We start from the raw sequence: 18,143 nt of genomic DNA, 5'->3' as shown, positions 1-18,143 counted from the left end.
GCTAGCAAAGAGAGAAATTGTATCAAGGAGTGAATTGAGGTTGCTCATAGTAATTCTTTCCTACTAGCAATTTGGATCACTGCCCTTACCTGTTCCCTAAAAAGGCAAATAGTACATAAAACTGCAACAGTCACTAAGGAGTGCTGAAGTATATAGTTATGGAACAGCTATCCCTTCCACAAAAAGTGAACAATCTTAGGGTCTTGCTAAGCTCAGTAGATCTGAAGTTGTTCTTAAACACAGAATGCCTTCAGCACAGCAATAGTCTCCTGAAAGACCAAGGGACTAGTCACCACACACACACCAGTCAGTAGTGGCACTGGGGCAGAAGGACATCTGAAAGGGATCATATGGTAGCAGGTGCCTCTTTTGGGACGTGGTGGCCTTGGCTCAAGGCCCCTCGATCCATGAAGAGAGGGGGGGGGAAAAGCATTACTTATAACCATTGAGGGCATTTTTTGGTGGTCACTCACTGAGGTTGAAGTGGAAGAGAGAAATGATGGGAAGGGATTCTGGAAGTGGGTAAAGAGATAAGAGAAAATGGGAAGGAGGTAAAGAAAGGAGAGACACAAGCAGAGAGAGGTTACAGTGGTAGGAAAGATGAGAATAAAGCAACAGCAAAAAAGCAAATGAGAAAAACTGACCAGAGTCCAAATTTCAAAACTGAGCAAGGACAATGCAGTGAGGTTGCAAAGACCCTCTGGGCCCAGTGCCCAAGTCCTTCAGAGCAAGGGGAGAAAAAGGGTGAGGAGGAGTAGGAAGTTCCTGACTTACTATGCCCTGAGCTGTAGTGAATATTGATGGCTTCAAGAATAGAACTCCAAGAGTCTGGACTTGTATTAGTGTTAAAATTGCGGTTTTGGAAAATGCCATACTTACCAATGAATGCAATGACTTTTGGATTGATGATCCCACTGGGTAAGAGATGAAAATCATATTCCACGGAATCTACAACAACGGTATGCCCAGCATTGTTGCCTCCCTGCAAAATCAGACATTGATTTATTGCCTTCAGTATGACTGAAGATCAACAAGTATGGAGAACTGGAGTTTGGGCTAACTTGGTTCCCCTCCCAAATTTGCAGCTCCCATGTGTCTGTTATAAACAGGAGGGAGTCCAAGAGAATTATCATGATTAACTTGACAATTTCAACAGCTGTTTTTTCTATACCTGCTTTTGACACTTACATGATTATTTTTTTAAAAACATATGTCCCATCCCCCTCGTGATTATCAGAAAAACTTTTGGATCAAATTTATAAAGATACAGTCTAAAAGGTAGGTCACCATGTCCATGGTAGAAGCATAAATACTCTAGAACAGAGGTTCCTAAACTTATTTGGCCTACCGCCCCCTTCTCAGAAAAAAAATTACTCAGCGCCCCCCTGGAAATCTACCTTCTTTAAGCGAACAAACAGAAAGATGCAGTGACAAATTTGTGTTCTTTTATGTATCTATATTTCTACCTACGTCCTACAATATAGTAAAGAAAGATGTGTTATTAGAATATCTCCCACGACATCAGGTATACAGTGGTTTTTGCGTAAGATGGCAAAAGACAACCAAACTAAAATACTAATGAAACTAATAAACTGGGTTTTGTTCTTTGCTCAGCATTAGATATATGTATTTGATATTAAACTGTCAAATATCAAACTAAATTTATCAAGAAATAATTAAAAAATAAAGATGCAATTAAAAATCAGTTAATAGTTTTAATTTAGTTTGCCCTTATTTAAATAATTGTTCCTTATTAACACACGCCTTATTTACCAATTAACACAGATGATTCGAGATATAAATAAATGTTAATAGTTAACAGTTTTTTTTACGATTTCATTCCCATTTTTGTTAATATTGTAATAAAAAATATGACAAATATATTGACTGTACACTTCAAATAGTACTGTACCGACACAAGCCTGCTACGATTTTATTATTAGTAAGCACTAGAGACACAGAAACGTACGGTAGATATGTAAGAAAATGTATAAAAATACTCACGTGTAAATTGCTGTTTTATTGAAACAATAATACAACTTGCTTTGTATGTGATCCGTAATCCGTAAAGATCAAAGGTATTGAATATGAATAAAAAATTTTAAATACTTATTGCACTATTGTTAACTGCTTCTTACACAATTAAGAAACAATCTAAATTAGATTTCATACATGTCGCCTATTTATAGTATCGTATTGTAAACAAGTCATTACACGCACATATTCCTGCCGATGCATGCTGGACTTCCCGACAATGCGCGACACGCTCGCCTGCCAACACTTGCTTGTTAAGAGCTGTTGGCGGACTTGACACCTGATCGGTTATAATTTGTGAATTTATTTGGAAAATAAAGTAATCAGTACAACTTTAACTCTATGTTACACAACAGATGAAACATGTACGAATGGTTTTTCAAAATTTTCTTATATTCTTTCTTTATGCTTCCACCGCCCCCTTATTTTTATTCAACGCCCCCCAATTGCACCCGAGGCTACTACTGCCCCCCCTGGATCGTTCCAGCGCCCCCCAGGGGGCGGTATCGCCCACTTTGGGAACCTCTGCTCTAGAATTAGAGATAATACACAACTGTTCTTTGCAACTTTGAAGTCACATATAAATAGCTCTGTTGAATCCAAAATTTCTACTATAAATGCACATGCACATTGCTGTGGACACTTAGTTAAGTCTTTGAAACTGCAACATGAATGGAGATGAGGCTACAAAAACATCATTAACACAGTTATACTTCAAGTTTTCTTAAAATCCTCAAGGTGGACCAGTCGTGCAATCTAACATGTGAGTGCTCACAATTCGTAATCTGAGCTCTGTCCTGTGCATATTTTTCTGACCAATGCTCAGCATGCATAAACTAGCCAAGCATATTTCCTCAGCCAGAAGGGACATCCTGCCTTTCAAGGTAAAGAGAACAGAGCTGTTAAGGGGTGGGGATCTAGGACAAATCAAAACATGATCTTCCTGAGGAACAGATGGCCTGTTTACATAGAATGAATTGGTATGTGATAGTCTTGGCTCTTTCCACTACCAGGAGGGAGGGTGAAACTTTAAAAGAAAAAACAGTATTAAAAGGATTTATGGATTGGGAAATAAGGCTAGAAAAGGGAAGTCTGAGTCTTAAAGCTGTTTAGGGTACATTCAGCATCACAAATTATGCTGAATGGCTACATTTCACTTGGCAGCATTTTACCCTCTAATCCCAAAACCAGATTTGTGTCATGCATCTTACTTCTTTCATTCATACAGAAAACTGAAACTAGTTAGCTACATCAGGGTGTATTCTCCAATAGTATTCAGACCACAAAATTAGTCATTTGAAACTTTAAAACACCTAAACAAATAAATCTTTGTGTTTCTGGTGACTACTGCAAGCTTATCCACCTTAATGTGTGATGCAACCAATCCCAAAGAATTCGCTTAAAAGCTATTCATTGGAAATCCTTGATAACATGGCACTAGGATAAATCCTGACCAGCCAAATTTTCTAGGTTGAACGTGTGCTTATATTTTGTACCAGATATGGGGAATAAAGAGTCAATGCAGATTTACCTTTAAATCAGCAAAATGTTGGCCAAAATCTACAGCAATTTTTTATTTAGTTTGCATCTGTACTCGGTCCTAAATTTGTTGGAATAACTGACCTGGCTATAAATGGGCAGAACATATGTAAGAGCAAAGACACTCTAGTAAGAGTGTGCTTATTAAGAAGTTATTATCACCTCATTTATTCTATTTTAAAATTTCACACAACAGAATAGCTGAATAGTTGTTTTACCTGAACCAAGAATTAAATTTTATAAAAATATATTTCTGATTGAAAAAAAAATGTTAGACCTGCTGTCTTCCTAAATTAACACTGACATCTTTCTCTACCATTTTGGCAGATATGCAATATAGTGTATCAAATAATTAATAAAACAGAAAAAAAAGAAAAAGAAAAAAGGGCATTTTAAACGATATATAAATCCTGCATCAGTTTTTCTGGTCTTCAAATGCTTCCCCCTACCCTTGCTTTTTGCATTAAAAATTCAGGTCTTGTCTACTGTTTTTCTGGGGACACAGTATGGCTTACTGAGGAGCTGGTGAGATTATATTGCATTACAACTACAATGCAGGTGAAACCCGACAAATTGAAATAAATTACTTTTGTTTATACTGTATTCTCAATTAAGTATAAACTAGATAAATACACTTAAATGCTCTACAAACAACTAAAAGAAAATATTTTTTACTAACTTGGAAGTTTTAACTACCACCTTTTCAATCATTCAAAAATGGAGCACATTTTACCTGGATATCTTTGAGACAGAACTTTGGACACTATGATTGCATTTTTTCCAAAGTAAATCTGTAGAATAGAAACTCTTCAAATTGTTCTAATCTAACAGAAATCTACTGATTATATATTGCAGTTTTGTAAAGCAACTGTAATTGTAAAAATGTAATAGGTGAGACCCAGAATATTTTGCGCTTCCAGCTGTTTCTGTAGTAAAATTTAATATTTTAACACTTACCCTCTTTAATAACATGACCTGGAAGCATTTTATAGCACTTCTCATGTATAGAGAAGAATTAATATTACTGCCTCTTAAAAAAAAAAAAAAAAAAAAACTATTCACAACAATCCCAAAGCTCCTAATTTATTTTTAGTTTTACAAGGAGACCTCAGCAGAAACGTGGAAGACTAGAATTTATATTGGTAATACTTCTGAGTTTAGAGCCCAAAACACCCTTTTTTCAAAAATAAAATTATTTCAAGCTACCTTATGCTTCATGACAAAAGGAAAAAGGCCAAACCAACAAATTTTACTTTACCAAGACTACTAATGGTAAACTTACTTTCTTTTCTTGCTACGCTTCTTTAACTGGAATATGGGACTTGATTAAAGAACAGTTTTACATGTGGTTTTGCTTTTTTTACGTACTTGAATTAAATTCCCTCCTGCTTATCTTTTTGTGCAAACCTCTAATTCAGTTAATGACTCTCTATTAAATTTATCTTGCTCTAAGTGCTTTTTTATTTATTTAAAAAAAAAATAAAACTAATAAAAAACTGGGCAAGGCTGAGTGGACCTGGTAACCATCTTCCAATGTGTAAAGGGCGGTTATAAAAAGGACGGTGATCAATTGTTCTCCATGTTCACTGAAGGTAGGAGAAGAAGTAAGGGTTTAATCTGCAGCAAGGAAAATATAGGTTAGATATTAGGAAAAACTTTCTAGCTATAAGGATAGTTAAGTACTGGAATAGATTTCCAAAGGAGATTGTGGAATACCTGCAATTGGAGGTTTTTAAGAACAGATTACACAAACACCTATTAGGGATGGTGTAGGTGTACTTGGTTCTGCCTCAGCACAGGGGGCTGGACTAAATGACCTCGAGGTCCCTTTCAGTCCTATATTTCTGTGATTATTTTTGTGGTTGTGCTGCCCCAAAAACTTTAGTCTTTGTTAGCCAAAGTAGTAAGAGTCCAGAAACTACTTCTAAACCTGTGGAGTTTTTTGCTTGAGAACATTATGCCAATTTGGAATGGGCCATTTGTTTTTTAATAAGACTTTAATGGCAGCCTATTAACATTTCAAAAGCTGATAGTCATCAATAATGAGTTTAAGCACCACACAAAAAAGGGGCATGTTATTATACACAAATTTTAAACTGTCATGTAATTTAATTTAATATATTGTGCTACAAGTTCTAGCAATACTGGGGGAGAGGGAGGAAGCAGTTAGAGTGATTTCCCCTTAGCTGAGCCAAGGAATCCGTGTGGACGAGAACAGAAACTTTCCCGATATTCCATTGTATTAGAGATTTGATGTATTTGAAAGAATATGCAGAACTAGTTGTGATTTTGTTTCTTTGCAGTTATTCAGATTACTGAGTAAGATATTTATGGATGCTGCTAAAGTCCCTTAGTAAGCAACATATTTTTTATTATTGAGGCTGTCATCATTACAGAAGAGGACTTGGACAGGGAAAAGTAAAATAAGGTACTCCTCTTTTCCTCTTGTAAAAGGAAAAGTAGCATCTCTTTCTGATATCAGCAGAATGTCTTTAATCCTAAATCTGGGCTCTGGCTTCACCCCTGTAATTTACCTCTTCCTCTGCTTTCTGGCTGTTGCAAGCAGGGACACTTTTGCTATTCTGTCCCACTGCTGTCCTGCCTGCATTTCTCCTTGCCCCCCCAGATCCTGATGGCAGAAGAAACCATTGTGATAATCTAATCTGACCTCTTGTATAACACAGGCCACAAAACTTCCCCAAAATAATTCCTACCTAGAGCATATCTCTTAGAAAAACATCCAGTCAAGATTTTTTACCACAACTCTTGGTAAACTGTTCCAAGTCACCTCTTAACTTTCTCTTTGTTAAGATAAAAAGATTGGAGCTCCTTTAATCTGTCACTATATACAGGCATATTTCTAATCCTTTAAATCATTCTTGTGGTTCTCCTCTGAACCCTCTAAAATTTATTAACATTCTTCTTGAATTGTGGACACCAGAACTAGAAACCATATGCCAACAGTGGTCACACCAATGCCAAATATAGAGGTAAAACAACCTCTCTACTCCTACTCAAGATTCCTCTGTTTATGCATCCAAGGATCATATTAGTCTTTTTGACCACAGCTGAACATGTACTCCCAGTGCAATGCTGATTATTCTCTATCATCCCCAAATCTTTTTCAAAGTAACTGCTTCCCAGGAAAGAGTCCCCCATCCTATAAGTATGGGCTACATTCCTTATTCCCAGATGTGTTCATTTAGTCATATTAAAACTCATTGTTCGCTTGCTCCCAGCTTACCAAGTGATCCAGATTGCTCTATATCGGTAGCCTGTCCTCTTCATTATTTAGCACTCTCCCAATTTTTGGGTCATCTGCAAACTTTATCAGTGGTGATTTTGTTTTCTTCCAGGTCATTGATAAAAATGTTATATAGTGTAGGACCAAGAACGGATCCTTGTGAAACCCCAGCAGAACACACCCATTCTACTATGATTTCCCCATTTACAGTTACATTTTGAGACCCATCAGCCAGCTTTTAATTCATTTAATGTGTGCCATGTTAATTCTGGATCTTTCCAGTTTTTTAAAAATCAAAATGTCATGTGGTACTAAGTCAAATGCCTTACAGAAATCTTAGTGCATTACATCAACACTATTACCTTTATCAACCAAACTTGTAAGCTCACAAAAAATCAAATTAGCGAGGATCTATTTTCCATAAACCTGTGCTGACTGGCATTATATTACTGACTTTTAATTCTTTATTAATAAGTTATCTATCGCCTAGAACTGGAAGGAACCTTGAGAGGTCATTGAGTCCAGCTCCCTGCCTTCACTAGCAGGACCAAGTACTGATTTTGCCCCAGATCCCTAAGTGGCTCCCTCAAGGATTGAATTCACAACCCTGGGTTTAGCAGGCCAATGCTCAAACCACTGAGCTATCCCTCCCCCTAATTAATTGAGTCCCGTATCAGCCATTCCATTATCTTGCCCAAAATAGGGGTCAGGCTGACAGAACTATAATTACCTATTCATCCTTTTCAAATATTAGCACAAAATTAGCTTTCTTCCAATCTTCTGGAACCTCCCTAGTGTTCCAACATTTATTGAAAATTCACACAATCAGTTCAGCGAGCTCCTCAGACAGCTGTTTTAAAGCTCTTGGATGCAAGTTATCTGGATCTGCTTATTTTAAAATGCCTAACTTTAGTAGCTGCTGTTTAACGTCCTCCTGAGATACTCTTGGAATGGAAAGAGTATCATCAGATGTGGCTACATCATGTTTTTTCCCCCAAATATAGAGCAGAAATAGTTATTGATCGTTTTTGCCTTATTATTGATAATTCTACCATTTTCATCTAGCAATGGACCAATACTACTGTTGGGAACAAAAAGGAACCCAATAGATTTAAAAAAAAAACCCAAACCCTCCTTACTGTCCTTAATTCAGCTGGCCGTTGATTTCTCCTTGTGCCCCTTTGTTTTCCTTAGGAGCTTGGAATTGTCAAAAACTCCTGATTTATATTCATTACTATCAATTTCCCCTTTCTTCCTTTTTTTTTTTTTTTAAATGGCTGCTTTCACTTCCCCTCTAAGCCAAAGTCAGTTTGTATTTTAAACCAAGACAGCCTTCTTGGATTGTGGGTTTTTAAAGCATCTAGTAAAGTGTTCCTAAACAATTCCCAATTATTATTCATATTTTTTCTGACTGAATTCTTCCTTCCAGCCTTTAATCCTCTCTTCCGAGTTAATAGTTGCAATGCCTGCCTCTGCTGTTGCTCATAGCTTCCAAAAGTGATACCAGAATAAAACTAACCAGGATCCTTGTTAGTCTCACTGATGGAAACAAGGATATGAAACATGGCAGTGGAAACCGACAAGAATCTTGGTCATCTGCACTCTGCTGCAGCTTGTGGAAGCTGCCTGCAGCAATGCAGGCAATAGAGCTCTCTGACAAGTTTGGAAGAGCACGTATCACCTTAACCTCTGTTGATAAATTACTTTTACAACCATAAATGCTAGAACTGTTATTAACAGCTTAGATGCTGAAAAAGATGGCAGCCATCCAAGAAAGTTTTCTAATCATCCTGCAAGTGGATTTCTCAAGCCCTGGCTACCCAAGCTCTAAATATATACATATTATGTATACATAAAAACACACACATAGCTCAATTAACTTGATGGATATAGTGGGAGAATTGTTTTTTCTTCATATTGGGGTGGACTGCTGGATATCATTTATGACAGTTGGCAATATGATTTGATACATGGATTTAATGTTGTGATGTGCTCTGAAGAATTTAATGGGCAAACAATATTTAAATAACTATTAAGACACTGCAGTGATTTTTTTTTTTTTACCCTAAAGGTGATATCTTAAGCTATCAAATCATAGTACTCTTTTAGAACATTCTTAAAGTCATTAAAATGTTGATGGAATTCCATTTTACACAAAGCATAGGCATAATGTAATCACTAGTCAATAGGCCTTAATTATTAGTTACTCCATCTACAATACTTTAATCAGAGATTGTAGTTGCGGGATGGTCAATACTGAAGATAAAAAAAAAATGTTATTTCAACTCAACAACTGCAGTGTGCTTAGATAGCTACATGAAACATAGTATGATCCCTGATCACTAGCTGATAATCCTGAAATATCCAAGTTATTCAACAAGTAGAGCAGTTAAGTACATGAACATCTGATAAGAGGCATACCAATATTTAGACAAATTAACACAAAAATATTGCCAGAAAGAGACCATCGTATTCATGATAAGTATACTATCAGTTTAGTTAGTGGTATTCAGTTTCTAGAAATTTCCCCCTTTAAGTGGTTCCTTATGAAACATCAATATTAGAATCATGCTGTTCTAACAGAAAATTCCTCAAAAGCAGATCCAAAGTTTTTGGAAGAACTAGTCTTTTCCCCATTATATGGTCTTCTTGCTAAAATAGCATTATAGTGATAAGGATTTTAGACTAGCTCCCCACTCTGAGCACGTACAGCGCGAACTTGTCCAATATATCTCAGTTGTAGAAATTTTACTTTATCTACTACAGACAGTCCCAGAACCTCTTCTGAAAAATAAACTACATGGCAAATGTGTACAGAATTATTTACAGAATGCCCAGAGGGGGTATAAGAGATAGCTGTGCAGGTTGGAGGTGTTGAACATCTGGGGGCTATTTGATAAACAGGCTACAGGAACACCCTTTGAGCAGAAAACTTTGAAAGGTTCACGCCCTCCAGAATTAATAGAATGGTCATGTTGCAAATTTTATCAGCGAACTTATTTTTTATTAGCAAACCCTAAGGTACAACAATTTAGACTAGCAGCTCCTATTGGCCAAGATCTGATTACTCAGTGTTGGAAGGAGCTATTTTTCACAAAACACAGGAATGGTACAGTGAAATGATTAAAATAGCAGCTTTTGAGAGTGTTACTTATGAAAGATTGGACAAAGTCTGAAAGAGTGGTCTAATTTTTCAATTTATTCAGATTGACTGGAAATTGTTCCTAATATGGCATGAATGGTAAATTATTTTGAACACAAATTATTTCAATATTTAATCAAACTGTGCCAAGTGGCTGGCCTTCATCCTCATTATTAACAGGCTTGAGAGATTACTTCACTGACTTTCTTGCCTGAAATATGTTTTTAAATCAATAATTCTAGAACTATTAATACAAACAAACTGAGTATGTAACTGCGGCTTTAGCTATTTTCTGAAATTCAGAATGAATGTTACAAAAATATTAAGGAAAAAAAAGTACTTATCTTACAGCACCACTTGACAAGGCAGTAATACCACCACCACCAGTAGTTGATGACATTCAGCAATCCAGCACCTGGTGAAGCAGGTTGCTGATACCCTGCAAATTCCCCTGGAAGAAATCAAGGAATCCCATCACAAGCTCCTGGACATACTGCACACTTCTGCTTCAATACAGGTGGCACTGTCAATTAATGAAGCCCTTCTTGAGCCAACCAAGACCACCTGGCAAACTCCAGCAATGCCTCCTCCATCCCCATGCAAGTGGGCCAATAAACAATACTACGTCCAAACCCGGAATTTTAAATTTTTGTTTCCTCATCCGACACTAAATGCTCTGTTCAAGGATACACTCAGTGAAACGGGCAGGGCACATACCAAAAAAGCCACCCCATATATTGAGGGGCAGAAACATCTGGACCTTTCTGGTTGTAAAAGCTACTCTTCAGCAACATTACAGTTCAGGATAGCTAATTGCCAGGCGCTGATGTCAAAATAAAACTACCTGAACTATAAGAAGTTTAATGCTTTTATTGACCATTAGCCACAGGAACACTGAGAACAGTTTAGCACCATTTTAAAGTCAGCTCTTGGCAAAGACATCCCTGCAGATTTTGCTTCATGCAGCAGACACGGCAACCAGGACTGTTTCCTCCACAGTAATAATGAGTTGAACTTCCTGGCTACACAGTTGTTTTGTTTTCTGTGAAGCGTATAAGTGATTGTGGCAGATGTGCCTTTTGATGGCCACAAGCTCTTCATAGGCTCCACAGAAGACTCACTTCATATCCTAAAAGGACTATAGGGCAACACTCAGTTCTTTAGGGATACACACACCTGCAAATAAGAAAATTTAGCTGATCTCAATGTGTGCAAAGATCCCATCCTGCTCAATTTTCCATCTTCTGTAGACCACCGGAACCACTGGCTAAAAGGTTGAGATTTTCTAAAAAGAAGCATGCAACTACCTTGATGGCATCATCCTAGCCATTAATATTGTCCAAATTTCAGTTCTGATGGTTTGGTCAAGAATCTAAAACACCCAATAAGCAGGGTTTTTCAGCTGTATTACACAACTCCCTTTCTTTGGTTTGGGCCCCTCTCTTTATTCCATGGGAGGCTGTAACACTGGACAGATGAGTATTGGAGGCCATCTACATCACATTATCTATCCGATTTACCTCCATCCTACCCTCCCATCACCCTTCCCTGTCTCTCTTCAGGAACTTATCTCACGATTATTTGCTGACACAGGGTATCTTATTGCTCCTAAGTCTAGTGGCCACAGAAACAGTTCCACTTCCACACCAGGGAAAAGTTTCAACTCAACATATTTTCTTATACTCAAGAAAAACAGGGATTGGAGGCCAATGCTGGATCTCAGACAGAACAGGCATGTCAGACATCTGAAATTCAGGATGACGTGCCTAGCAGCTATAATCCCCTCCCTGGAATTGGAGGACTGGTTTGTGATCCTCAACCTCAAAAATGCCTACTTCCATGTAGTATTTTATCCATCTCACAAAAAGATTTCTTCGTATCACATTCAATCACAATCATTACCAGTACTGGGTCCTACCCTTTGACCTGTCTTCTGCCCTACAGGTGTTCTTAAAAATCATAGCGGTCATAGCTGCCTATCTGACGGAGAGGTCATTGAATTTCTACTATAAAAGTCTGATCTTTTTTCCCCTTAATTTCATTGGGCCATTATAAAACTTCCTTTGAATGTAGAAACAAGAAATGCCTAAGACATTAGCAACAGCACAGGAGTCAGATGGTTTCTTACGCTTCGCTGGGAAAGTAGAACCAAGCAGTTGTACAAAACCTTCTTTAGATTTTGCTGTACTTGAAGAGTTGTACAAATTTGAAATTCATTAATGATTGTTAAAGTAGTGTTTTTTTGTTAAAGTGGTTTGTTTTTTTAATAAAAGTAAATTTGGTGATGACTTCACTTTATGGCGCTATCTTAAATCTAGCTGTGTATTAGGTGTAGAAACACTTTGGAAAAACACTATCAAACACTGGTCTAAACCAAGTGAGAAACTTTTTTCTATCCTTACAAAAGATGCTTGGGGCAGCTTCTTTACAAAGCCAGAGATTTCAGCATACAGTAAAAGCTTTTTTAATCCGGCAAGTTGGGGAAATGAGGGGGTGCCAGTAACTGAAAAAAAATCTGGTTAACTAGAAGGGAGGGAGTTTGGATGCAGGAGGGGGTGCAGGGCTGGGGGTGGAGTTGGCCAATGGGAGCTGTGGAGGCGGCGCCTGCGGGCAGAGGCAGCACGCAGAGCCACCTAGCTGCACCTCGGCCTAGGAACAGCAGGGACAAATCACCGTTTGTGGGGAGCTGCATGAGGTGAACACCCCCCAGATCCAGCATCCCGAGCTCCCCTCCTACCCCCCAACCTCCTGCCCTGATCCCCCTCTGGCACCCAAACTCTCTCCCAGAACCTGCACCCCGCATCCCCTTCCATCCCCACACCCCCCTCCCGCACTCCAAACCCCTTGTGGCAGTTCCTCCGCCTAGGAGTAGCAGGGACATGTCGCTGATTCCGGGGAGCCACACTGAATCAGGTAGGGAGCCTGTGAGCCCCGTGCCAACCGGACTATAAACCGGACTTTCTATGAAAATCAGAAATGCTGGTTTATAGAGCTATAGGGCTGTATAACAGCTTTTACTGCATATAGTTTCCACATATTAAAAAAAAATTGGCTCATGGGTCCAACAGGCCAGATTTGGCCCGCGAGACAACACAGTTTCTCCCCGAATGTGTCTGGATCGTCTCCATAGACACCGTGCCAGGAGGCCTCCATTTTGATCTACAAAATGGAAGCCTCTGCACAGCGTGACCTCACGCATCTGGTGTGTTTGAGGTCATGCTGTGCAGAGGCCACCATTTTGTATATCAAAATGGAGGCCTCCTGGCATGGTGTGACCTAGACACAGGTACCATGTGTGAGAGGTCACATTTTGTGGAGGCTGCCATTTAGCAAAATGGTGGCTTCCTGGTGTAGCATTTGTGGAGCAGATCTGGACACATTGTCTGTGCAGAGGTGGCAGTGCAAATGCCATTTTGCCATTTGCACCATCCGGTTGTGCAAGCATCCAGCTAAGAAACTTGAATCCAGAAGATTTATCTATGGGCAGCAGCCTTATCAGAACATCCTTTCTGCTTGAGCTCGTAGGAGCTTGTGCTAGCCTTTTCTGAGATGGGAATCTGCAATGGCTTGTAAGCTCCTTAAGGCAGGGCCTGCATCTTCTTTTTTGGCATTCGATAAAGAATTATTGTGAGTCATTGTCTCTGTGCTGCCCTAATATAACCAGACAGGGTGTTCCTAAGTCCCAGCCTTATTTGCTTAGTGAATCTGTAATAAGAGGCACAATGAACTCATTTTTATGCAGTGTATCTGCTTCAACCTCCAGCAGTGAGGCTAGCAATGCAGTTATGAATGAAAAACAAGAGTGCAAGAAACATACTCACAAATATGCTGAGGCTTTCTTTGAGTATGGCTTCACTGGTGTTTTTGTCAAGAATGAAGAAAGGCTAAAATGCTTGCTATGGCACATACAGTTATCTAGCGAAAGCATGAAGACTAATAAGCTCTTGGAAACTTTTCACAAGGAAAAGAGAAAAAACAAGGTCATTTTCCAGCGCCAGAAAGAAGAGCCATAACCATCTGACCACACTCAAAAGGCCTCATTTGAGCTGAGTTACTGTACTGCATAGGCCAAGAAGCCTCACCAAATTGAAGTCTTTGATTTTGCCACCTGCAATTGATATGGTGAAGATAACATAAGGGAAAACAAGGCAAACAAACAAAGCTGTACCACTCTCCATCAACACAGTGAAGGATGGAGACAATTGGAGCAGATCAGAAAAACACTGGTGGAGCATCTGGGGGAGGGGGAAGAAAAAAAAAAAAAAGATGCTTTTTGCTTTTCAAGCTGATGTGACCATTGAGGGTCATGATGCATATTTCTTAGGTTTTGTGAAATTCACAGGGGAGGATGCAGTTCTCAAAGATAATCTGTTCTGTCTCCCTCTTCCTGAACGTGAGACATCACAAGGAATGTTCGATGTGCTACATGCAAGACAAAAATATCCCACATGATCACACAGTGGGCTTTTGCATAGATGGGAGCTCCATCTATGGTAGGCCACAAGCAGGTCCAAATGCCTTGGTAAAGAAAGTTGCACTGTCTGCTATGTGGATGCTCTGCATGATTCAGAGAGAATAACTGTCATGTAAAGATCAGAGTCCAGAGCTAGGTCAGCAGGTCTTGTCTATTGTGAACTACATCAAGACTCAGTTTTTTCAGGCAGATCTATTTGCAAAACAGAAGATTGGGGGGAAGGGCGGTGTTGATCATGTCGTCTTCTTGTTCCATACTGAAGCTTGTTGACTCAAGAGGAAAAGTACTGCGACAATTTTTTGAACTGAGGAGCTGAGTGCCTATGCAATGGACTGCAAAAAGAGTGAATTAATTAATTTTCTATATGACCAAACAAAGATGTGCCTTCTTGTCTATGTCAGACATATTTGGGAAAGTGAATGAACTGAATACAGGTCTGCAAGGAAAGGACACACATATACTTCAGCTGAGTGATCAAATCACAGAATTCATGAAGAAAATTGTTTTCTGAAAGTATAATCTATTGCAGAGAAACGATGAATCCTTCCTGCAGCCTTACAAGTTCCTGGCAGATAAAGAAATTATTCAGCCTCCCACACAGGTGATGGCTGAGCATCTCAGCCACCTAGAATAACAATTTGCATCCTTTTTCTCCAACTTTGACATGACAAAGTATGACTGGGTGTGAAACCCCTTTCAAAGCAAACCTGATGTCATGGATTTGCCAGCAGCTGAAATTGAACAGCTTATCGAAAGTTCCTGAGATTGATTCTTGCAAGGAACATATGCCCAATATTCTCTCTCTCAGAGTTCTGGTTCACGGTCAACAATTAATATCCTGAATTCTCAACACATACCTTGAAACTGATGGTGCCATTTGCAAGCAAATATTTGTGTGAAGCTGAATTCAGCACACTTGTGTCCACTGAGTCTTGATATTGATCTACTGTTGATGTCACATCAGAGATTAGATGTGCAATTTCTACCATGACGCTAGACTTTGAGAAGCTGTGTTGCAACACACAAACCCATGTAGCACATCACAGAGCATTAAATCAGGGGTCTCAAACATGCGGCCCGTGGGTCCCAGCGCCCCCTCTGCCCCCTGAGTTATTTTATGTGGCAGCTAAGCTCCCTGCTCCCCAATGTTTGGGGCCGGGTCCCTCCCCCGGCCCCGCCTGCCACCCCCACGCGTCTCCCCAGAGTGTCCCCCGGACTCACTTGCTGCCCCCTCACCGCCCTGAGCCTGCAGCTCATGCTGACTCCACTCTGCTCTGCTGGCTTCCGGCATCACCTGCTGCTGCAGGGTCCTAGTGCCCCCCTCCACTATAACCAGGGCAGGCTGCCCTTCCCCTTCCCTTCTGCTCTAGTTCTGAGCCTCTCCAATGCCCCAAGCCGGTCATCCCCAGGCCCACAGCCCTCACCCCTGCACCCCCTCCTATCCCCAAACTCCATCCCAGAGCCTGCACCCCCACCCCCTGCCCAGCCCGGAGCCTGCACCCAAACTCCATCCCAGAGCCTGCACCCCAGGCCCCCTCCCCCACCCAAACTCTCTCCCAGAGCCTTAGGCAGGTGGGGGGTGGAGGTTCTGGGCACCACCAAAATTTCTACAAACCTGCCACCCCAGAAGAGGCAGAGCAGGAGTGGAGTGGTGGTACAGCCCAGTGCAGTGGGGGCGGCTTTAACAGAAGTAAATCTAACTAAGTGCGTGTTTTGTCCTTTGAGTGAGATGCATTACTGTTGGTGGCACTTAGCACTTTCCAGGGGGGAGGAGCAGGGAGCCGCGCACTCAGGGGAGGAGGTGGAGAAGAGATGGGGCAGGGGCGGGGCCTCATGGAAGGGGTGGAGTGGGGGCAGGGCCGGGGGCAGTGAGGGGGTGTGTCAGTGATGCAGCCCTCAGGCCAATGCATTAGTCCTCATGTGGTTGAAAGAATATTTCACTGCAATAAAACAAAAACAAAAAACAAAAAAAACTTAGGATCATAATTTACCAGTTAGCCTTGAAATTTAAAGTTAAAGCTCAACTTTTCAACTCCCAACCAAAACATCTGCATACGCTAAAGCCCAGTTAAGATCACCCAATCAACTTGAAGTAACTCTTGCATACATCTTTGCATTTTATAAGCTAATGACAGCTGAGGACATAATTTCATGCTAAATCAACTTTACCCAAAAACACTTCCATCCCATAAACATATTTTAGTGATAGTGACTTGTGTATTAGTGCATTAAAACCCAAGATATGAAGCTAAATTAGTAGGGATTAATTTTTTCTTAATGTTTATTTAAAAAAAACAACAGGATTAGAAATAAGATGTCTGGTATCGTTTGCCAGATGATGAGAGACTAAAATAACAAAGAAGTCATAATATATGGATGGAAATACCATACATTTCCTTATTTAACAGAGGATACTTCTAGACCCCAAGAGTTGAAATGGCAGGTTGAAGATTTACCAGCAGAAAGATTCCAATGAAGTCCAACATTCCATCTCTGTTTTAAGAAGTACAGGTTAATGTTCTCTCTTCTTCACAATCAAGATAAAAGTAAATATTATAGCAGTTGTTTCGAGGCCTCCACTCTGACCTACAATATGCTGAGCACCTTCACTATCAAATGAAGTCAATGAAAGATGTTACGCTTTTCTTTGGACACAAAGGAATTTGGACATACTATGTCTAAAAGGAAACAGAACTGTATTAAATGGGAATTCATTTCCCCTTGTATTTCCTTGTAGCCATTATTGGGTCATTTTTCATGGACTACCAGACATCTAACATTAATGTCAGTGTTGATTCTTTTACCTCCCGATTCATCTTTTTCCTTTATATCTCCTTTGTCAGCATACTGAAGAGGCCATTCCAACTGAAATCTGCCCAGAGGATGAAATTATTTCTTTAAATTTCTTCATTTCATGATACATTATTGCCTTCAGTATTAGTATAAAACAATGGTGCCCAACCTTATTACACAAGAGGGCCACAAAAACCTAAGCACAACCTTGTGTGAGCCAAACAGATACTACATATGTTTAAAAGATTTAAAGTCACTTTAATTTATAGTTTAAGTTCAGCTTGTTTTGTATGTATTTAGACAGACAATACTGTTCATAGAAATAACCTATTTACACAATTATGTAAACATGACAACAAAACGCTAATGAATCAGCTGTTAGTATATTGTGTTGACACAGGCCCCATGGGCCTTATGAAATGCTCAAGGGGGTTGGGGGGGGGAGGGAGGCGCGTACAGCCTGCAGGCCATAGATTTATTGCAAGGGTGCCCAAAGAAGATTGCAGTTCATATTTAAGTCAGTTTCCATTTGTTTTCACCCAATAATCAGGTTGATCTTCACCATTTGGGGGTGAGGGAGCTCCCTAAGACAGCATCTAAATTAATTTGATGTTAAATTGTTGCTGGAGGTTTGGAAAATGGACTTGTAGCTATGTTTTGATGCCACTGAAAGTGTCTCAATACAGGATCCAGCCTAAATGTTCTGTTCAACTTAAATAGTTTCACTTAACAGCACATCTGATCTTAAAGAATCTAAGAGAAATTGTTTTCTGCACTTAAGATGAGTGCATGTCCTTATTAGTTAACAAGACAAAGAATTGTTTTCATTATTTCAGTCTATTCAATTGCTTGTCTATCACTTTCTCCAACACTGAGCATACTGAACTAGATAAATTCACACAATGTTTGGTAGCTAC

At 39.6% G+C, this 18,143-nt stretch overlaps 1 protein-coding gene across 1 annotated transcript in view; it reads right to left on the bottom strand.

Annotated features, from left to right (window-relative positions):
* The window catches only part of ADSS2 (adenylosuccinate synthase 2), a 62,339-nt gene that overhangs the window by 34,180 nt on the left and 10,016 nt on the right, over positions 1–18,143 (bottom strand). The window contains exon 2 of the mRNA XM_054021644.1: positions 880–982. Coding sequence (XP_053877619.1) covers positions 880–982 — 103 coding nt within the window. The remainder of the gene's footprint in view (positions 1–879; positions 983–18,143) is intronic.

Source organism: Malaclemys terrapin, chromosome 3 (genome assembly GCF_027887155.1).
Source record: "Malaclemys terrapin pileata isolate rMalTer1 chromosome 3, rMalTer1.hap1, whole genome shotgun sequence".
NCBI classification, from domain to species: domain Eukaryota; kingdom Metazoa; phylum Chordata; order Testudines; family Emydidae; genus Malaclemys; species Malaclemys terrapin.
Note: the sequence above shows the minus strand (reverse complement) of the source record. Positions and strands in the feature narration are given on the sequence as shown.